General features: G+C 42.6%; 1 protein-coding gene across 1 annotated transcript in view; it reads left to right on the forward strand.

Moving 5' to 3' along the window:
* TEX11 (testis expressed 11) overlaps positions 1-24,056 on the forward strand; it is a 391,710-nt gene that overhangs the window by 115,173 nt on the left and 252,481 nt on the right. Inside the window, exon 14 of the mRNA XM_075184491.1 lies at positions 3,051-3,202. Within this exon, the coding sequence (XP_075040592.1) occupies positions 3,051-3,202 (152 nt within the window). The remainder of the gene's footprint in view (positions 1-3,050; positions 3,203-24,056) is intronic.

The raw sequence follows: 24,056 nt of genomic DNA on the forward strand, positions 1-24,056 counted from the left end.
CTACCTTTAATGGGGGCCTGACGTCTTACACCTGTAAATAAACATACACAGCACAACCAAATACAATGCACAGTACAGTATTCCCCATACAGGCGGAATAAGACTCTGCTGCTGTACACGTAATACACACCTCTGTTATCTAATCAGACGGTTTAGTATAGCACTGATAGGAGCCTTCTGCTCTACTGTTACCTAGGACTATCACCTAGCTTACTCACACAACATGGGGACTGCACCCTTTCTAACTATGGTCTCTCATGCCCGTTCTACCTCAGGGCCTTGTGCCCTTTGCACACTATGGGCTCTAGGCCCAGCTACCTACAGGGCCTTGTGCCCTGACTATGGGCTCCTGTCCACTAACTACAGGGCCTTGGGCCCTTTACTACCTAGGGCCTTGTGTCCTTACTATGGGCTCTAAGCCCCACTGACTACAGGGCCTTGTGCCCTTCTGACTATCGGCTCTGAGCCCGTCTAGGGCCTTGTGCCCTTTTCAGTCCCTACCTATATGGGCCTTATGCCCAATTAACCCTGGGGCTTGTGCCCCTATCTGCAGCTACGGGCCTATAGCCCGACAGTGACCATGGGTCTTGTGCCCGACCTATCTATGCGGAGTATACTTACCTGCTCCGGAGGATACTCTGCTTGTTCCCGACATCTTCTCCAAGTCTTATACAAAACAGAAGGTATGGTCGCACACAATTCAGGACCATTCATCTATAATGGGTACTTAAAGTAACCTCACAGAAAAGATGGGGTGCACTCTAATGTATACTTTGATCATAGTCAAAAACAGGGAGAGAAAAAGAGTAAATAGAGGCACTCCGGTCCCCAAAGAAATAGTATCAATTAAAACTAAATTTTATTGGATTCATATTAAAACATCAAATAAAGCGGCGAAATATAGATAAAAATTAAAATGAAAGATAGTGTATGTAGTGTGTTAAAATACTAAACATCTTCTCCAGGTCTTCCAGACCCTCCAACCGGAGGCACCTCTTCTCCCATTCGGCGCGGGGCTTCCGACGATTCTCTGGCCGGGGGCGCTCTCAGCCCTTTGAAGGGCTCCCCGCCGGCGTCTTTGGCACTGTCCTGAAGCTGTATTCTGGGCGGGGGCGCCCTTAGCCTTTCTTTACAAGGGCTCCCCGCTGTTGTCTCCGGTGCTCTCTTCCAGTGGCAGGGTAGCTCCTTGCCCTGACAAGGACACCCTGCTACTTCCGCCGGCGTCTTCTGTCTTCTTAACTCCGGACATCCCACGACGTCCTCTCTTCTCTCCACCGGCGAACTTCTGAAAATATGGCTACGCCAGGCGGCTTAAATAACCACCGACACAACATCATCACTCGGTGCCGCTGCGAGCACTGATTGGCTCGCCGCTGCGCCAATAACTTAAATAGCCGGAGGTGAGCCAGGATTGGCTCACTCATCTGGCCGCTGATTGGCCAGCAGGGGAAGGTGAGCCCTGATTGGCTCATCCTCCCTCTGTTGACGGGACCTGCGGAAGAAGAGAAATACTGACCAGCGCTGGATCGCACGAGCGGTAAGTTGATTTTTTTTTATGCTTCCTTCACCCTCTTCACGGGCACAGCAGCAAGGTCCATCTTCGCCCTCTTTATGGGCACAACGGGGCACATCTCTACACGTCATCATTTAGTGAGTACGGGCACTTATGTTAATACCCAAGATGTCTACATTATTGCGTATGCGTGCCGCAAACTGTTCCATAACTAATGAGAAAATTAGAGGGGAGAGGGCTGTTATGAATGTCAAATGGACAAGAGTCCATTCACCAGGACCCTGGCAGATGGATTGTGGTATAAGGCTGAGACTCCTCTAAAGAAAGCACCCTAAATGCAATTTCAACCAGCTGCATAAATGGCCAAGCCACCCTATCAAAAGCTTTTTCTGTGTCAAGGGCAACCACCAGAGTCGGGAGGGACTTATTATTAGCCACTTGCATCAAATCGATTATTCTTCTAGTATTGTCAGAGGCCTGCCTATTTGGGATAATGCCAACCTGGTCCGGCTGTAGCAGTGAAGTGATGATCGAACCCAACCTATTTGCTAACACCTTGGCAAAAAGTTTAAATTAAATTTATTTTTAAGTAAGGTGTGTGTTTTTATTTACAATTTCTTGCTGCACTACAAGTCCCAGTGGGCCCTGGAGGCAGGGCATGCTGGTATTTAGGGTTCCTCATGATTTAACCATTTCATTTAATATATTAGCCCACACCCACCGCCCAAGCGTGTGGAAATAGCCCTAGTGCTATTAACACAGAGAGGGACTCTCTTACTGTACTTGAGCTACCAAGCCCGTCCCATCCCTCCCCATTCCATTTTTCTACACGTAGAGAGGCTTAATGGCCATATACATCTCAGTCTGCATAGAGACTGGGACATATTACCTTTTACTGTGCATACACATATAATGTGCTTCAGTTTTGGAAATGTCTCCAACTTTACATGAGCCCTAAATGGTATGTCACAAGACACAGCATTATCATAGTCCCAACATTTATAATCCTGAAAGTGGGTTAAAATAAGCCCTCCCACCAGTCTGACCAAACCCCACCCACAAATGGGGATATTTAGGAAACCCCCACCCACTTTCCTGCTAGTTCCCACCCCTTTTGTGGTCAGTGAATCGGGATGTCCCTCCGAAATCTGGACCATTTGGAGATATGGCATTATCATAATTTTAAATCTGTAATAAAGAAAGTGAGTAGTTAAAGCCACACTAACACTAGAAGATTACAAAAAAATTCTGAAAAATTATAACTTACATTACAAAGTTTCTTTGCTATTAAAATGCCAGCAATTAAGAGACTATTACAGCAAGGTCAGATGTATGAGCAAAGACACTTCAATAGAAGGAGATGGGAAAGCTAAATCACATATCTGTTGCTTGTTTGAATGTTAAAGATGGTCAAATATGTACATCACCCCCTTCCACAAATATAGTTAAAATCATTTATCTATTATTGCAACTGTTGTCTATGAAATGAAAGTATACTAGATTTTTTTTTCAAGCTTTATATTATATCTCTCTACAGGGATTGTGTGGGATTTGATTTTCTCAAAATGATCTGCAATGATTTTGACACCTCTCCAGACATCGGGAAAGCCCTCCTTCTGCAAATCGAACTTTTACTGAAGCGAGGGAAGGATTTGCTTGCACGACAGAAGGTAGAGGATTTAATCACAGGTATGAACAAGAAACTGCCATAGTCATGTACTGGAAATAACTGTACGCGGATATGATTGGAGATCATGTATTTTTTAATAAATGTGCACCCTCATATCATAGGTTCAACAAGAGAGACAAATTGTGCAATATTCACTAAATCACATTTGAATAATGGGGTGTGGTACGGCATAACAGTGCTGACTACACCGACAACACTTACCCCGACATCTTCAGTCTGACAAGGATGCATGATGACTGTTCTGTGAAGCGACTTCAGCCAATCAAGATGAACGAAGACGCCAGCGGGACTTGATGACGTCAGTGAGATAGGCGACGCTGCTAACGCTGCTCTTAAGGGAGTAATGTAAGTATGAGACTATGTACAATGTACTTTAGAAAGGGTTGTACAGTTACATAGCCGCATACTTATATTGCCCCCTTAAGAGCAGCGTTAACAGCATCGCCTATCTCACTGACGTCATCAAGTCCCGCCAGCGTCTTCCTTCATCGTGATTTGCTGAAGTCACTTCACAGAACAGTCGTCATGGATCCTTGTCGGGAAGCAGCAGTCCGGACTGAAGATGTCAGGGTAAGTGTTGTCGATGTAATCAGCATCAATATTCTGACTACCACCGGAATAATGCATACTATGTTAAATTTCATATATATTTATGCAAATGATTTTTGTGCTAATAAAGATCTTTTATTTTTATCATAATTTTTTAACTGTAAACAGATTGCAAACTTGGGTTATTTGACTTGAACTGGTGAGTATAACAGTAGAATTTGGTTTCAAGCTACACATAACCTGGTCGTACTATTTTTCAGATGTTTTTAGCTTTTTGTGACAGTAAATTCAGCATTATTATAGAACATCTTGTGCAAACAGAAGCAAGACAAACCTCTGAGTGTTAAAAAACACTAACTTGCCAGATGTTAGTACTGATCTCAAGGCCACTGCATTTCAAGTCTCATCCAACGATATGTTGTTTTTTGTGCAAGCACTCTTTACTATTTTTATTGAATGCTCTATATTTGAAATTGGTTTGGAAGGCGGGTTTTTTTTGCCACTTGTTGGAATGCCTGAAGGCGCAAAGCTTTTGTAATGCTGTAAGGCAGTTCATTTGGAAGACTGGTGTCCCCTTCTTGGGGTATATTTTTTCACATTTTCACTGAACATATGTCTGCAGAGGCTGATGCGACAATACACAATAAATCTTCACTGATTGGCTCCAGTTATTATAGTGCTTTGTCTATGTCAGCAGAAACTCTGTAATTAAATACAAATTTATATGGTCAAAATAGGCTATAGGGATTGTGGAAGATGATGCAAACTGCTTTCGCCTCATGAGCACCCAGTCATTATATACTATATATAAAAGTAGCACTTTTATTGTTACTGCTGATCAGAGCATAGAGGTCCTGCTCATTATATTCTCCAGCTGATTCACTCTGTTGTATCTAACAACAGAGGCAATAAGCAGTGGCGCACGCAGGGGGGGGTTCTGGTTCCCCAGAAACCCCTCCCCTCCGGGAACCAACGATACTCCACAGCAGCCGCGGCGCTGTCAAAGAAGCGTCCGCGGCAGTGCTGTATTGTAGTATAATACAGCCAGTGTCGGACTGGGACATAAAGGGCCCACCGGGGGAATGCAGTGATCGGGGCCCACTACATTGGGGTGTGGCCAACTGCAAGAGGGGGTGTGGCCAGTCATTAAGGGGGTGTGGTCTGCCCACGGAGGACAGTGTATAGCACCAAGTGTAGTCTATAAAGAAAAAGCGGACCTTGCAAATAAGGTCAATTTCACATGTTTCATGTAAAGAAAATAGAGATGAAATGTGTATCAATCAATAAATAACCTTTATTTATACCGATAAACACGTGTATGATTAAATACAAAAATATACATTAGAAATAGAAAATTAAACAGCAGCTTTTAAATGAAAGCATATAAATTAACCATCATAATGGTTGTAACATACAGTTATAGACATTTTTTTATTTAGTTTAACAGCCTCCCCATTAACAGTATAATTTTATGTTTACAAGTAGTGCTTTTTTATTGTCAGAAACTAACCCTCCTACCCTCTCCTCTCCCTGTAACAATGAGAGGCTGAGCGCTGCTGCTGAACGAGTTCTGTTTAGTTAAAAACAATTCTACCAAAGCACCGTTAATATCAAGTAAAGGAGTTTAAGCTGCATCAGAACAAAGGACAAAATGAGTAGTTGCTCACACATACCTGAAAGCATTTACTATATTATTTTATCTGTTCTCTCTTGCAAAATTATCTTCTTGCTGACAATCAAGTAAAATCTTCAAATGCAAAAGTAGCTTACATAAATGGGGGCACAACGATGAGGCATAACATGAACTGAGTTCACAACTAAGAGATTTAACATGAACTGGGGGCACAACTATGAGGTATAATATGAAATGGGGACACAACTATGAGGGTTAATGCGAGTTGGGGGCACAACTATGATGGATAAAACTGGGGGGCACAGTTTTGAGATATAATATGATCTGGGACACAACTGTGTGGCATAATGTGAACTGGGGGCACTATTGTGTGAAATAACATGAACGTTTATTTGTTGGTCCCATTATTTTTAATATTAACATGATATTAGCATTATAAAATAAGAAATAATTCAATTTAAATTATATATAATTTAAGTGTTCTGGTATACAATGGTATATAGATAGCTAGCTATATCAGTGGATTCCAAACTTTTTCAGTTCAAGGCACCCTTAGGGCCTCCATAATTTTTTCAAGGCACCCCTAAGCCAAAATAATTACCAAGTAGTCCCCCGCCTTGCTTACCACTGGCCCTGGTCGAGGCACCCCTGTGAGATTGCCGAGGCACCCCAGGGAGCCATGGCACACGGTTTGGGAACCACTGAGCTATATATATATATATATATATATATATATATATATATATATATACACATAGACACACAACTAGTTATCTGTATACCACTGTATACCAGAAAACTTTGAGATTATGTATATCTATGTGTGTGTGTGTGTGTATATATATATATATATATATATATATATATATATATATATATATATACACATCTATACAAATACATGTCAGCAGATGCTTTATCAGGGCAGCTTGCTTGGATATGAAAGCTTCAGATACTTGTGAGAAACAACAATATGGAGTGACTGCTCTCCACACCTCCATTATTCTGTCAACCTGTCCTTGGTGACATGTTAGTATTAGATTAGTTCTTAAAGAATCACTTGTTAACATATACTCATATATATCTGATAGCGTTTTATCCATTTTCCCCTACTGGAATAACTGGCATTCTCTAAAACAATTATGTCATCAATGTGTAGGTGAGCACTGCAGTGCATACACACTGAATAATATTCAGGTGCCAGTATTTTACATAAGATATCGTCTACTTCCACTTACATAAAGTAGGACAAATAATTGGAAGATGAGAGAAATAGAAATACTTACACAGCATCTCTTAATAGTAGAGCTTTCTTCTTTTTACAGCAGCAGTAGGACGTTGATGATCTAAGAAGCAGAGACACAATCACATGATCATATGATCACATGAGTCATTCCCCTGCAGTTCACCTCCGATCTCATTTGACAGCTGTTGCTGTCACAGAGAGGCTCTCAGCAGCAGCTGGGAGGCTGGGGAGCAGACAGCAGCGGTGGACAACTATCATAGTAGTCAGTCTGAGCTCGCTGTTTTAATGAAAATCGATCAGAACTATCTTTACTTTGCTCCGCCCCACCAAGGAAGTGGGTGGGGTTATCAGGTGTCGGGGCCTACCGGTGGATAGTCCGGCTCCCTGGCAGGCCAGTCCGAGGCTGAATACAGCACTGCCGCGGATGCTTCTTGACAGCGCCGCGGCTGCTGTAGAATTCAGACTCGCTGAAATGGAGCTGTTCTCTCGCTCTATTTTTTTTTTTCCGGGGGGGGGGGGGGGCGGAAACCCCCCCTTCTAAATCCTGCGTTCGCCTCTGATAAGCATAACCATACTCATTTTATTGCATGTGTTTTGATGTGATTACTCTATCCAAAGCTTGAAATGTAAGGGACCCTGTTATATGAGATCTCTTAACAATTAATTATAACAATATTTACAACAATATCAAACAGTGCTTTCTAGAAGTACACTTTTTTGAAGGTTTTTTTTTATGCTTTTTTATTTGTTTTGTTCTTGCTATATTAAAAGAATAGTCACAGGAGGGCACACTTTCTCAACTCATCGGGCTAGATTTACTAAGAATCGTGTTTGGTGGCGGTTTGAAGCCGCCACCCATCGCCGGCGGTTTAGTGGTTCAAACCGCCGCATTTACTATAGGGCGGCTTGAGGCTTCAATTTAAAGTGACTGGCAATGTATGGCGGATTGAAAAAGCTAAACCGCTGGCGGTTTTGTCCAAACCGCCACAAAACCGCCATCCAAAAGAAAGGACAGGACAGTTTTAATACCTACTTCAGAATGGCTTGATAGCTTAAATATGCTGTTTGAACTATTTTGCCATTCAGAACATTAGAGAAAGCACTATTGACATTTAAATTATGTTGACAATCATTATTTATTGATTAAGGGGCAAAATGAATTCAATATTAACTTATGAGGGAATAAAAAAATTTCATTATATTAAGGGAATAAAATTATTTAATTATTATATTATTTGGACAATATGTCATGACAAATTGTGCAACATAAATAATTATATCCACCATTAACAATCAGTTAATAATATTATATATTCACATTTTCTACATAATATAATGCTATAATAGTGTCCCTTTAAAAAAAAATATATAAAAAACGATTCTCTCATAAATTAATATTACATTTATTTTGTCCCTTTATTTTTCAAATGATTAAAATATCAAAGGTGCTTTCTCTTATGTTCTGAATGGCAAAATAGCTCAAACAGCATGCTGTTTGATCAATCTCGCCTATTGCAACCACCTCTTTCATTTTGGCCATTTGGATGGCTGTTTTGCGGTGGTTTTGAAAACCCCAGCTTAGTAAATCCGGCTGTTTGTATGTTCATCATTGTTAAAATCGGGTGGCGGTTTGTAAAGAAGTGGTTTTGAAAAATGTCATTTCTGGCCGTGATGGCGGTTTGGGCTTTAGTAAATCCGGCGGTTTCAAAACCGGAGATTGATACATTTACCCCCTGGCCTCCCAAATCAGATCTAACCCTAGCATACAGGGTTATGGTTTATGGTTTGTCACCTTCTCGCTGTCCGCCTGCTGTTAAACTGCTCCCTCCCATCAAATTTGATACCATGCTCTGGGACTTCCACTCTTCCAAACTAAAACTCAACTGCAACATCCCCTTTAACCCCCATCTGGCACAATCCGGTGTTTCCTCCTGGTTCTGCCACCACAATACACCTCAGGTGGACTCATGCAGGGTTTAAATTCCCAGTGGATCTCTCCAAACAAGGCCGATGGCTTTCGCTTGCAGACTCCAATCCCCGTCCCAAACCCTCAGTCCCTTTGAATTTTTCCAAATTAACCACTTCTTACGATCCCTACCGCCAACATATGTTTTTAGGGATCTTACTCCCTTCGAGTCTCTCTGTAGGCGTCGCTCCTTGGACAAGGGCATGATTCTCAAATATATGGTTTTCTTCTCACTTCAGCCTTTCCCTCTCCAAACCCTCATGAGACGGAGACGGAGACCTGGGAGGACATGAGAATGGGGATAGCTACATGCTCAATATCAACTGAAGGAAACTTCTTACAAAATCTATTACCGCGGGTATTACACCCCCACAAGACTCCACAGAATGTTTCCTTCTTCCTCACCCTATTGTTGGCGAGGCTGTGACCATAGGGACACAATGCTTCATATTTGGTGGACTTGCCAGATGATCACCTCCTTCTGGGACTCAGTCCATAGTTTCCTAAACACCCTATTTGAAGGCGCCATCCCAAAAGATCCATGGATTTTTCTTTTGTGTTACCCTCCCCAAGATTTGGACAAATTCTCCAAGAAACTAACTGCCCACATTCTGACAGCAGCCAGATCACTTATAGCCCTTAACTGGACAAATACCTCACCTCTGTCTCTTTTGGTCCTTAAAAAGCAGATCTGGCATGTGGCCGCCATGGAGGAGATGACGTACTACCTCCAAGATAGAGGCCATGTCTTCAACCAAGTCTGGGCTCCGCATGGAAAACGCATTTCCCCCCCAACCTGATCTTATTCTAACTTCTGACCCATGTGCGATGACCGCAGCCTGCCCAATAGACGCCTCTCCCTCAGCTCTTGGGTCGTTACACTCTAACTACCCTCTGAAAATTCACATTGTTTAACTGCGTTGTCCACCCCTACCCGCCTCCCCCCCTACAATCCTTTTTGTTTTTGCACTCTACCTTTAATATCGCTTTCTAAATTGTTTATCTATTTTTTTTTTTTATTGTTTTGCCTAATGTCTTCTTCGAATTCGATACTTTGCAATTACTGTTTTGGTTTTACTATGTTTGTTACATATTATTATCGTCTTTATGTTTGCATTTTCTTGATTGACCATTGAAAATAAAAAAATATAAAAAAAAAAAAAAGCTGACCCAGAAAGCTGAATTCAAATTTGGCTAAAATAATATCTGTAATGTGATGGATTTGAGAAGGATATCTATCAAGCTTTTGTTTGCATGCATATAACATATATCTCGGGATAACTTGAATGGTAACCCGCTACTATGCAAAAACAATTAATATATTTATGTCTGACAACTGGAAATGTGGTATAAATTGGAGGGTTACTAAATAGATACATCTGCAAATTATAAACTCACGCAAGGTATATATGTTTTATTATACTAATCTTGAATTGACATCTTGGCATGCCTAAACAGTTTGTTTTTGAGGGTGTTTACTAGGATTAAATCCATGTGTACATATGGATTTGTACATATAGTGACTGGTCCATATGCTGGAGGAAATACACAAAGTGTGTATAATAAATACAATATTATGCGTAGTAAAGGACATATTGCTGGTCTAATATATTCCCTGCATAGATATGTACAGTAGATATAAATCTATGCATAGTTGAAAGCATGAGAGTGATCTAATGTAGTCCCTGCATATAACAATACCTAATTCACGGGATGTTCACATTGTGCCTCCATTATGTAGTAAATATACATTGTCATGATATATTTGATGTTTAGCGTTGTGATGACAATGTTAGTTATAATACTACTAATGCCGGTACGCTTCTTTGCACGATCACCTGCCTATAAATGCCAGTATAAACATAGTCCAAATGGAGAGGCAAATTTCCACTGCACTAGGTGTACCATTGACACCACAGGAGATACCTCACAATCATCATGTATCGAATCAAGTCTGGAGTATTAAAGACTCGCCATCAAATCATTTGGAAATGGTTGGCAACATGATCTTACCGTACATATAGAATCCCCTATAACTACACAAGATTCACTAATGACACCTAAATGCACCCAGCCAGATCCCCAATCTCATTCCCCTACAATAAATACGAGTATGACACTTTACTCTACCCCATTGAGTAAACCCACATTGTTTCATACCACTCCTCATGATTCATCTACCATTGATGTAGAATCCCAAAACCCAATCTCACAACTAAGTAATTTTTTAGGCCTGGGGCCGAGATTCACAGAGAAATATCTACAAACAAAATCTCATCCCCTCAAAAGAAAGGTAAAAGAACTCGAAGAGGATGCAGGGGAGGGTACATCCTTCACCCATCTTCTGACATCAGGAACACAATTGAACCAATAGGAATTTTTAATCTTAGCAACCATACATTGTCTACAGATGAGATTAGTGTCTTAAATAAAGGACTTAAGTTTGCCCCCACCAACAGATTGAACAAATTTGAGACTTACATTGATGTACATAAATTCATCAGAAAACTAACACTTAAAAGGTTCTTTCAGAAAACCCCTTTAGAGAAATCAGCACAGCATGCTTCCACTCCAGGAGTGTATAAGCATACAAATCTCAAACCACTATCTCAATTTTATCCCAAGCAGACTAAAAGCAATGAAATTATCACATACAAAACAATGGTGTTAGCAGATTTGGAAAAATTAGATATACGAAAACATCATTTACAGGTCAATCTAAACAAAAAAGAGATGTTAGCCCTCAGCCAGCTACAACAATTAGACCAGATCATAATTAAACCAGCTGATAAGGGGGAGGTATTGTTATTTTAAACAAGGAAGATTATGTCAATGAAACCAACCGACTTCTATCTGACTGTAATACCTACCAAAAACTGGATCATAATCCAACAGATTTATTCTCGAAAGAACTAGTTTCCATCCTTAAACATGGACAGGAACTCGGCATTATAAATTTACGTGAATATCAATATATATACAATCCCCACCCAATAATTCCAGTAATACACCACCTCCCAAAAATCCATAAAAATCTCACTAACCCACCTGGTAGACCGATCATTTCGGGCATAGGATCAATTACAGCCAATTTATCACACTATATTGACACATTTCTTCAACCCTATATCACGAAACAGAGAGCATATCTGAAAGACACCACCCATGTACTGCAGCTGTTAGATGAGATTACCTGGACACCAGAGTATTGGTTGGTAACGTGCGATGTATCATCATTGTATACAGTAATTAAACATGAGCTGGGATTACAAAGTGTCAAACACTTTTTAGAAAACGACCCTTCCTTGGATAGTCATTAAACCGAATTTCTTCTCACTAATATTAATTTTATTTTAACCCATAATTATTTTTGGTTCCATGATCAGTTTTACCTTCAGCTAGAGGGGACAGCTATGGGCACCAGGTTTGCGCCCAGCTATGCAAATCTATACATGAGCTACTGGGAAGATCACCACATCTGGGCGAATAATAGCTGGGCGGCAAACCTGGTGCTTTGGAAAAGATATATTGATGATGTGCTGATTATTTGGAACGGATCCGAGAATGACCTATCCCAATTTTTAAAACAGATCAATGACAACCAGTATGGTCTCCAATTCACAGCCAATTAATCGTATATCAATAGAATTTTTAGATCTTGAGATTTTTATTCAAAATGACCAATTAGCCACCCGTACATTTAGAAAGCAAGTGGATGTGAACAGTTTTATCCTTTCGAGCAGCAATCACCACCCTAACTGGTTAAAGAGTATTCCCTTTAGCCAGTTTACGCGGTTACGCCGCAACTGCACAAATATGAAAGATTATATTGCACAGAGCGATATCATGAAACAACAGTTTTCAGAAAAACAATATAATGATAAACATGTAGATGAGGCTTATCAGCGAGTGAAAGATACAGGTAGGGATGACCTTTTGAAGTACAAAAACACACCAGAGACAAACGACACCAGACCCCCCAAAACAAACCCATCAGAACCCATTTACTTTGTATCAAACTATTCAGGAGATGCAATCCACATCAAGAGAATTCTGAACAAGCATTGGCACATTGTTAAGCAAGACTCAGTATTAGGTTCGACACTTCCTGAGTATCCGCAAATGGTCTTCAAAAAAGCCCCTGACATCAAAAGTTCAATCACATCTAGCTATATTCCTTCTAATATCCAACGGACAGATTCTAACTGGCTTAGTCAACAGATACCCACAAAAGGTTTCTTCTATTGTGGAACATGTTCCAACTGTAAAACATTAAAATGCAGGAGTACCAAACCTGTCCTAGAATATACATCGACCTCCAATGGGAAAATCTTTAAAATTCAAAAAATTCATCACCTGTAATAGAACCAATGTGGTATATTTACTGCAATGCCAATGCGGCAAACAGTACATCGACAGAACGATTAGGACCCTCAAAATTAGGATCAGGGAACATCTAAGAAATATTAGGATAGGGTTTGAAAATCACCACCTATCCAGACATTATAAGGACACCCACAACTGCAGCCATCAAGGCACAACCTTTATTGGTATTAAACAAGTGGCCCAAAACTGGAGAGGGGGTAATATAATACCCAAACTTAATAGGGAGGAATCCAGAGCTATTTACTTTGTCAAAACCCTTACTCCTAATGGATTAAACAAAGAATTAGATCTCACATTGCATTGATGTGCTGAATTGTCCTCCCACGGTAGTGCCATCTGTACGACACTTTGCCAGGCCAGGTATTGTTTCATTTATCCATGAGAGAGGTCCAAACCCCACGGCCATACCACCCTGGCCATGCCCAAACCCACCCGAACTTGGAAGCCAAGCAAGGTGGAGCTAGGTAAGTAACGGGATAGGAGACTACCCGAGAACACCTAGTGCAGTGGAAATTTGCCTCTCCATTTGGACTATGTTTATACTGGCATTTATAGGCAGGTGATCGTGCAAAGAAGCGTACCGGCATTAGTAGTATTATAACTAACATTGTCATCACAACGCTAAACATCAAATATATCATGACAATGTATATTTACTACATAATGGAGGCACAATGTGAACATCCCGTGAATTAGGTATTGTTATATGCAGGGACTACATTAGATCACTCTCATGCTTTCAACTATGCATAGATTTATATCTACTGTACATATATATGCAGGGAATATATTAGACCAGCAATATGTCTGTCACGGGCACTAGGAGTCTTTACCCAGGGATCACCAGGTGATAGGCTTACCAGAGCAGTATAGGTGGTAATATGGTACTCTGGTAGCAGGGTGATCACGGAACAGGAAAAGCAGATGATGAGATGCTCAGGAAAGTCTATGACTAGCAGCACTGGCAATATGGAGGTAGTAATACACGAGGAACTGTATGGACAAAGGACACGTGAAGGTAGTCAGTGGTCTGCGGTAGCAAGTTGTACCACTGCTATAGTGAGGAGGAATGTCCAACAGAAACGAGGAGGTGATGAGAGTCAGCGGTCTGCGGATAGCAAGTTGTACCGCTGTCTGAGTGAAGGAATGGAATCCAAGTGGAGGTATCCGGGGAGTCAGTGGTCTGCGTTAGCAAGTTGTACCACTGCTATGTGAGAGGATACTGGAACAGGTGAAACTGTAAACAGGAGTCAGTGGTCTGCCACTAGCAAGTTGTACTACTGAATATATATGTGAGGAGGTGCACGGGGAGAGACTGCAACACAATATATACACGGGCACCTTGACTTTGATCCACAGTAATATGCACAATATAAATGTATAAATGACTGAACAACACTGCCAATATAGAAAGTCTCTTGAAGTAATCCGGCATAAGATAACACAGTCAATGATGGCAGTAGAGTCAGCAGAAAGTACACTCCAGAGGAGAACCAACACAGTCAATGATGGCAATAGACTCAGCGGATAGTACACTCCAGAGGAGAACCAACACAGTCCAGCAAGGTATGCAATACACAGCACAGTCAATGGGAAGTATGCATACCGTGGTTCAGGAGAAGGCAGTCAGACAGGAGTGCAGAGATACCTGAAGGGCAGGAGGCCAGCAGGATAACACAGGAAGGCGTGGAGAGCGGATCAGCAGTAGATGGATGAGTAGCGCTGAGAAGTAACAGCAGCGGGTCTCTGCGGGAACACGGAGGTAACCAATAGCAACCAGCAGGTGCAGTAACGATGGGACACCGGAGCAGAGTTGAACTGGCACTGTTGATCACGGAGAATAGCGGGTAGCAATAGTGGAGGCAGACTCAAGGAAACACGGGAGCGTTGACAAGGACTGAAGACTGAAGCGCACAGAGGCAGCGGATAGGAATCAGCCAAACAGTCACGATGAAACACAGACGGGTTGCAGGTTGAAGACTGTAGTGCACGGAGGCAGCGGATAGGAATCAGCTAGCAGTCACGATGATGAAACACAGACGAGTTGCAGGTTGAAGACTGTAGTGCACGGAGGCAGCGGATAGGAATCAGCTAGCAGTCACGATGATGAAACACAGACGAGTTGCAGGTTGAAGCCTGTAGTGCACGGAGGCAGCGGATAGGAATCAGCTGGCAGTCACAATCATGAACAGGTGAGTGGATGTGGTTGAAGCCTGTAATGCACGGAGGCAGCGGATAGGCATCAGCTAACAGTCCCAATGATACATGGTAGAGTTGAAGTGATTAGAAGACTGTAGTGCACGGAGGCAGCGGATAGGAATCAGCTCACAGTCACGATGATTCAGTAGATGGTAGAAGTGGTATGGGAACCACAGTAGCAGAAGTGGTTTGGAAACCACAGAGGTAGAAGTGGTTTGGAAACCACAGGAATCAGCAGGGCTGAATAAACAAGGAAACACAGGAACACCTTCAGAGACTCATGGGGAATGAGACTCCAAGATCAGGCAATGTGGTGATGACCACAGGTGCTTAATATAGGGAGGTTGCCTGATCTGCCAATTAAGTTAAAGGAACATACACTGGAGGTATAGAAAGGGCTGCGCATGCGCAGTCCCTCAGGATGGAGGACGGCCACGGTTCCTAAATGTCCGGGAAGAAGCACTCACAGTCCGGTGAGTGACAGTACCCCCCCTTTTAAAGGTGGGCACAGAACGCCTGGAACCGGGCTTGTCCGGATTTTTGGAATAAAACTTCTTCAGAAGGGCAGGAGCATTAAGATCTTCAGCTTTGATCCATGAACGCTCCTCAGGACCAAAGCCCTTCCAATGAACGAGGAAACGGAGGACTCCTCGCGAAATTTTTGCATCCAATACCTCAGTAATCTCGAAATCCTCCTCCTGATGAACTTGAACTGGCTGCGGTGCTGAGGAAGGAGTCGAGAAACGGTTGATGATGAGAGGTTTGAGCAAGGACACATGGAAGGCATTGGAGATCCGAAGATTCTTAGGAAGAAGAAGTTTAACACATACTGGATTGATAACTTGAATGATCCTATATGGACCAATAAAACGAGGGGCGAATTTCATAGATGGAACCTTCAAACGAATATTTTTGGTAGATAACCAGACACGATCTCCAATTTTTAGTGGTGGAATAGCCCGCCTCTTCTTATCTGCGAAAGACTTATATTTGTTAGATGTCTTCTTTAAACAGGTTTTGACCTGAGACCAGATATTTTTGAAGGTCTGACAAGCAGTCTCCACAGCAGGAACTTGGGTGGGCGGGAGGGCAGGAAATTCCGGAAAAGACGGATGGTGACCGTAGACCACAAAGAATGGAGTTTTGGATGATGACTCATGGTACATGTTGTTATGGGCGAATTCAGCCCAAGGGAGCAATTCTACCCAGTTGTCTTGGTTGGCTGAAGAGAACATCCTAATAAAAGTCTCAAGATCTTGATTGACTCGTTCCGTTTGTCCGTTAGATTGCGGATGGTAAGACGATGAGAGTGCTAATCGTATGCCCAAGGTTTTACAAAGGGCCCGCCAGAATCTGGAAACGAATTGTACTCCTCTATCTGACACAATCTCAGACGGACATCCATGGATGCGGAAGATTTCTTTAATGAAATGTTCAGCCAGAGTAGACGAGGAAGGTAAACCGGACAGAGGGACGAAATGAGCCATCTTCGAAAATCTGTCTACCACTACCCAAATAGTATTGTGATCCTTACTTGGTGGCAAATCAGTAACGAAATCCATACTAATATGGGTCCAAGGCTTGGACGGAATGGGTAGTGGTCGCAGCAACCCTGCTGGAGTTCTGCGGGAGGATTTGAACTGAGAACATAAATCACAGGAAGCAATAAACTCTTTGACGTCTCTCCTCATTGAAGGCCACCAGTAACTACGAGAGAGAATCTCAAAGGTCTTATGTTCACCGGCGTGTCCAGAAAAACGAGAGGCATGGAACCACGAAAGGATTTTCCTCCTCAGAGTAGGAGGCACGAGGGTCTTCCCAAATGGTAGCATTTTGGTGGATGAAGCAGCCAGAGAAATACATTTGGGGTCTAGAATAGCATGGTTGGGAACCTCTTCTACATCAGAGGACGTCACAAAAGCTCGAGATAGAGCGTCAGCTTTCTTGTTCTTAGCAGCTGGTTTGAAGGTTATAATTAATTCAAAACGGGAAAAGAAAAGAGACCATCTTGCTTGACGAGGGTTCAAGCATTGAGCAGATTGCAAATATGACAAGTTCTTATGATCCGTGAAGATCGTCACCGGATGGCGAGCTCCTTCCAACAAGTATCTCCATTCCTCTAATGCAGCTTTGATGGCCAGCAACTCCTTGTCCCCGATAGTATAGTTTTTCTCTGCGGGCAGAAGACCCCGAGAGTAGAAGGCACAAGGATGTAATTTTTGTTGCTCCGAGCGTTGGGAGAGAATAGCTCCTAAGCCCACATTAGAGGCATCTACTTCTAGGAAGAAGGGGAGTGTCACATCAGGTTGTCGCAGAATGGGAGCAGACGAGAAGGACTCTTTGAGGATTTGAAAGGCTTGGAGAGCCTCAGATGACCATTGCTTAGTATTAGCCCCTTTCCGAGTTAAGGCCACAATGGGAGATGCAATGGATGAGAAGTCTTGAATGAAGCGTCTATAGTAATTGGCAAAACCTAAAAAACGCTGGATGGCACGAAGAGTAGTTGGCTGAGGCCAATGTAGTACAGCATTTACTTTGTCTGGATCCATCTTCAGGCCAACTCCGGAAACTATATACCCCAAGAATGGAATCTGGGGTAACTCGAATGAACATTTTTCCAATTTACAGAACAATGAGTTTTTCCGTAGTCTGGAGAGGACCTCTGCCACATGTTGGTGATGAGAAGGCAGGTCCTGTGAGAAGATCAATATGTCGTCCAGGTAGACAACGACACATACATATAATAAGTCCCGAAAGATCTCATTGATGAAACCCTGGAAAACCGCGGGGGCATTACACAGCCCGAAGGGCATTACTAAATATTCGTAATGCCCATCTCTGGTGTTAAACGCGGTCTTCCATTCGTCACCGGAACGGATTCTAATTAAATTGTAGGCACCACGAAGATCCAACTTAGTAAATATCCGAGCTCCCTTGATGCGATCAAATAGCTCAGTGATCAGCGGAATGGGATACCGATTCTTGATAGTAATGGCGTTGAGTCCACGAAAATCTATACAAGGGCGTAATGATCCATCCTTCTTTTTGACGAAGAAGAACCCAGCTCCAGCGGGAGAGGTGGAAGGTCGAATGAACCCACGCTGGAGATTCTCCTGTATGTACTCAGATGTGGCTTGAGTTTCAGGTAACGAGAGAGGATAGACCCGACCCCTGGGAGGAGTCTTGCCAGGTAGAAGGTCGATCGGACAATCCCAAGAACGATGAGGAGGAAGGCGTTCAGACTGAGCTTTATCAAACACATCGGCAAATGAAGCATACTGAGGAGGGAGTCCCGGGGAGGAAGATGAGATGGAAGATTGCTGTACTTTAAGAGGAATAACTTGAGAGAGACAACGATGGTGACATTCAGGCCCCCAAGACGTAACTTGAGGGGTGCGCCAGTCAATCTGGGGAGAGTGACATTGAAGCCATGGAAGGCCTAAGACAATCGGACTTGTCGTAACAGGAAGAATTAAAAACGAAATTTCTTCATGGTGTAGTACACCAATCTGAAGGGTTACTGGAGACGTACTCTGGGTGATGAGACCATTGATGAGACGTGATCCATCTATAGCCGTCACAGTAATGGGTGTTTTTAAAATGATCACTGGTAGGGACCATTGATTCACTAGTGATTTAGAAATGAAATTTCCTGCTGCTCCGGAATCAATCAATGCCTGTGACTCAAAGGATTTAGTAGCAAAGGAAATCGTAACATCGAAAGCGCAGACTTTAGATTTCATAGACAATGGAGAGGACTCCAGGGACCCTAACTTCACCTCTCCAGAACTAGTTAGGGCCTGGCATTTCCCGATCTCTTAGGGCAAGAGCTGAGCATATGTGTGGAATCAGCACAATAGATACAGAGTCTATTCTTTACTCTTCGTCTCCTCTCCTCTGAAGATAATTTGGAACGTCCTATCTCCATGGGAATCACAGAGGATGGAGCTGGACGAAATTGAGGGTTTGAACGAAGAGGTGCTTTGACAGCCGTTGTTTTCTCAGACTCTCTTTCACGAAATCTCATATCTACACGATGGCAAAGAGAGATCAAATCTTCTAGTGACGAAGGAAGCTCTTGGGTAGTCAGTGCATCTTTAATTTTATCGGAGAGCCCCTGCCAGAAGGCGGCAACTAATGCTTCAGTGTTCCACTGAAGTTCAGAGGCTAGGATCCTAAATTGAATGACATACTGTCCTACTGTATGGGAGCCTTGTCGCAAACGAAGAATGCTGGAAGCAGCGGAAGTCACACGACCTGGTTCATCGAACACACTTCGGAACGTGGAAATGAATTTGGCACTATCTTGTAGAATTGGATCGTTTCTTTCCCACAGAGGGGAGGCCCAAGCCAGGGCTTGTCCAGAAAACAATGAGATAAGATAGGCCACTCTGGAACGATGGGTAGAAAAATTTTGAGGTTGGAGTTCAAAATGGACTGAACATTGGTTAAGGAAACCTCTACAAGTTTTGGGGTCCCCGTCATATTTTGACGGAGTAGGCAGGTGAAGCGTAGGAGCTGTAGACACCTGGGATGGCACTGGGGAAACGGAGGAAAGCACAGGAGCTTCAATACTAGCTGTAACAGTCTGTCCAGATGTTCCTTGGGAGGTTAACGATTGGTAACATTGAAGTAACAGCTGTTGGCGAGCATCCTGTTGCTCCACACGACTGACCAGATGCTGCAGCATCTCTTTAGCAGTAGGTTCCGTATCTGGGTCTGTCATGGCCTGATCTTACTGTCACGGGCACTAGGAGTCTTTACCCAGGGATCACCAGGTGATAGGCTTACCAGAGCAGTATAGGTGGTAATATGGTACTCTGGTAGCAGGGTGATCACGGAACAGGAAAAGCAGATGATGAGATGCTCAGGAAAGTCTATGACTAGCAGCACTGGCAATATGGAGGTAGTAATACACGAGGAACTGTATGGACAAAGGACACGTGAAGGTAGTCAGTGGTCTGCGGTAGCAAGTTGTACCACTGCTATAGTGAGGAGGAATGTCCAACAGAAACGAGGAGGTGATGAGAGTCAGCGGTCTGCGGATAGCAAGTTGTACCGCTGTCTGAGTGAAGGAATGGAATCCAAGTGGAGGTATCCGGGGAGTCAGTGGTCTGCGTTAGCAAGTTGTACCACTGCTATGTGAGAGGATACTGGAACAGGTGAAACTGTAAACAGGAGTCAGTGGTCTGCCACTAGCAAGTTGTACTACTGAATATATATGTGAGGAGGTGCACGGGGAGAGACTGCAACACAATATATACACGGGCACCTTGACTTTGATCCACAGTAATATGCACAATATAAATGTATAAATGACTGAACAACACTGCCAATATAGAAAGTCTCTTGAAGTAATCCGGCATAAGATAACACAGTCAATGATGGCAGTAGAGTCAGCAGAAAGTACACTCCAGAGGAGAACCAACACAGTCAATGATGGCAATAGACTCAGCGGATAGTACACTCCAGAGGAGAACCAACACAGTCCAGCAAGGTATGCAATACACAGCACAGTCAATGGGAAGTATGCATACCGTGGTTCAGGAGAAGGCAGTCAGACAGGAGTGCAGAGATACCTGAAGGGCAGGAGGCCAGCAGGATAACACAGGAAGGCGTGGAGAGCGGATCAGCAGTAGATGGATGAGTAGCGCTGAGAAGTAACAGCAGCGGGTCTCTGCGGGAACACGGAGGTAACCAATAGCAACCAGCAGGTGCAGTAACGATGGGACACCGGAGCAGAGTTGAACTGGCACTGTTGATCACGGAGAATAGCGGGTAGCAATAGTGGAGGCAGACTCAAGGAAACACGGGAGCGTTGACAAGGACTGAAGACTGAAGCGCACAGAGGCAGCGGATAGGAATCAGCCAAACAGTCACGATGAAACACAGACGGGTTGCAGGTTGAAGACTGTAGTGCACGGAGGCAGCGGATAGGAATCAGCTAGCAGTCACGATGATGAAACACAGACGAGTTGCAGGTTGAAGACTGTAGTGCACGGAGGCAGCGGATAGGAATCAGCTAGCAGTCACGATGATGAAACACAGACGAGTTGCAGGTTGAAGCCTGTAGTGCACGGAGGCAGCGGATAGGAATCAGCTGGCAGTCACAATCATGAACAGGTGAGTGGATGTGGTTGAAGCCTGTAATGCACGGAGGCAGCGGATAGGCATCAGCTAACAGTCCCAATGATACATGGTAGAGTTGAAGTGATTAGAAGACTGTAGTGCACGGAGGCAGCGGATAGGAATCAGCTCACAGTCACGATGATTCAGTAGATGGTAGAAGTGGTATGGGAACCACAGTAGCAGAAGTGGTTTGGAAACCACAGAGGTAGAAGTGGTTTGGAAACCACAGGAATCAGCAGGGCTGAATAAACAAGGAAACACAGGAACACCTTCAGAGACTCATGGGGAATGAGACTCCAAGATCAGGCAATGTGGTGATGACCACAGGTGCTTAATATAGGGAGGTTGCCTGATCTGCCAATTAAGTTAAAGGAACATACACTGGAGGTATAGAAAGGGCTGCGCATGCGCAGTCCCTCAGGATGGAGGACGGCCACGGTTCCTAAATGTCCGGGAAGAAGCACTCACAGTCCGGTGAGTGACAATGTCCTTTACTACGCATAATATTGTATTTATTATGCACACTTTGTGTATTTCCTCCAGCATATGGACCAGTCACTATGTGTACAAATCCATATGTACACATGGATTTAATCCTAGTAAACACCCTCACAAACAAACTGTTTAGGCATGCCAAGATGTCAATTCAAGATTAGTATAATAAAACATATATACCTTGCGTGAGTTTATAATTTGCAGATGTATCTATTTAGTAACCCTCCAATTTATACCACATTTCCAGTTGTCAGACATACATATATTAATTGTTTTTGCATAGTAGCGGGTTACCATTCAAGTTATCCCGAGATATATGTTATATGCATGCAAACAAAAGCTTGATAGATATCCTGCTCAAATCCATCACATTACAGGTCAATTCCGTATTATGAACCCCAGGGTTCATACAGTTTGAGTGCCTAAATATCTGAACGATTAGGCAAACCATGGACCATAGACAGATCAACAGCGCTATCACCCAATCAGAGACTATTACATCACTAGAAGCTCTATAAAGGAACACCCACCAATATTGGAATATCTCCCTTGAGAAAGTCTTCTAAGACTAAACGCGTTGGGCCTCCGCCTTCATCCGTCTATTGGCCAATAGCAACCCGACCGGAAGTGACTTCAGACGCGGAAGTTAGAACCGGAAGCGTGCCGCATGCTGCTCGTGGACCGCTGCTCCATCTCCACATTAGCGGGACTGATCACCCGCTTATGTGGATTCTACTTGGACACTGACACAAGCTCACTCGCGCCCACTCCAGAGCGGGACATCCAAGCCTGGCAATACATCTCCAATCGCAAGTATAGCCCTAATTGTATGGGGAACCATAATATTGAACACAAGATGATCTGTTCACCATTCCTTATCGTTTAGTACCCAGCAATATCAAAGCAATAATCCAGCCAAGACTTTATTCATCATAATTAATCATCCACAATAAATACTGCAGTGACCTTGGGGTCCGGATTGCTACATTCATGCAACAACTGATACCACTGCTTCATCCATTTATATGTGATTACTCATCATAATCTGAACTTTCATTTAATGGACATAACTACCACTGCATGATTGTATTGAGATATCTGGTTACACTATATTATCAACATCATATCATCCCAGCCTGGGGATTTCAGGCAACATCATTATAGATGTCTCAATTGATTTGAACCCCGTTTGTCTAGCACTGTACACCTAGGATATCTATATATTTTTTATTTATTTTTATTATTTCTATTTTATTTTCTATATATAGGCAATTAAAAGGTCACATTTTATCAAAATAGCTTGTCCATTGGTGGACTCGCTATATGTTTTACCAGGCCTAGTACTGTTTATTTATCAGCTCTATCCTGAATTGAATTTTAACATAGCATAACTACATGTAATATTAGATCCACATTTGTTTTATTAAATGCTTCTTTGCCTGTTCTTAGCTAATATATGGATAGGGATCAATAAAGAGACCTTATAAACTATCGAGTAGTATTCAATCATTAGAGGTTACCAACTAATATATATCTGACACACTATACAATATATATTGGTATCATAATTATTTAGCCAGTGAGCTCACAGGAAAATATTGTTTGCCATTGTATCACTAGGGAGGGATCCCTGGTCCTGTTTGCAGCTCCTGCATCCAATAGGAGGTGAGCGCAAATCTCCACCCCTTTATCAATAAAATAATATCTAAAATATCAGCGAACTGGTAGACCTGATGCTGCGCTGAAACTTATAGCTTTGAAATTTGACAGCTAGACATTTAGGGCCTGCTTATCTACGAACACAAAAAATTGAACGTCAATTGCTCGCCCATCCGCTCATATTCAAGTACAAGCGGATCATTATATTTAACTTGCCATATGCAGTCAGACAGAACAGACTGCAGGATACACACATGTATAAATGCAATATAAAGTCCCATCAAAACGCATACCAAAAAAAATCTATTAAGTAAATAAACAACTCAAAAATTATTAATAAAAATACATTTAAAAGAAAAATTACACTTTTTTTACATGACATCCATAAATCAGGATGTTCTTAGTGTGCACTGTATGCAAAATGCATTTTTATTGTTTTTCCTACTTACAAACACTTGTTCTGGGATGCATATATGTCATTCATCACTATTAGTTGCTACTTATACCGGGTAGTGTAGTTTTTTTTGTCAGCAATAATGCCAACAAAAGTTAGAGTGATGTGACAATTTCGGGTACTATGAAAGCACCAAG

Source organism: Mixophyes fleayi, chromosome 9, assembly GCF_038048845.1.
Source record: "Mixophyes fleayi isolate aMixFle1 chromosome 9, aMixFle1.hap1, whole genome shotgun sequence".
Classification (NCBI taxonomy): Eukaryota; Metazoa; Chordata; class Amphibia; order Anura; family Limnodynastidae; genus Mixophyes; species Mixophyes fleayi.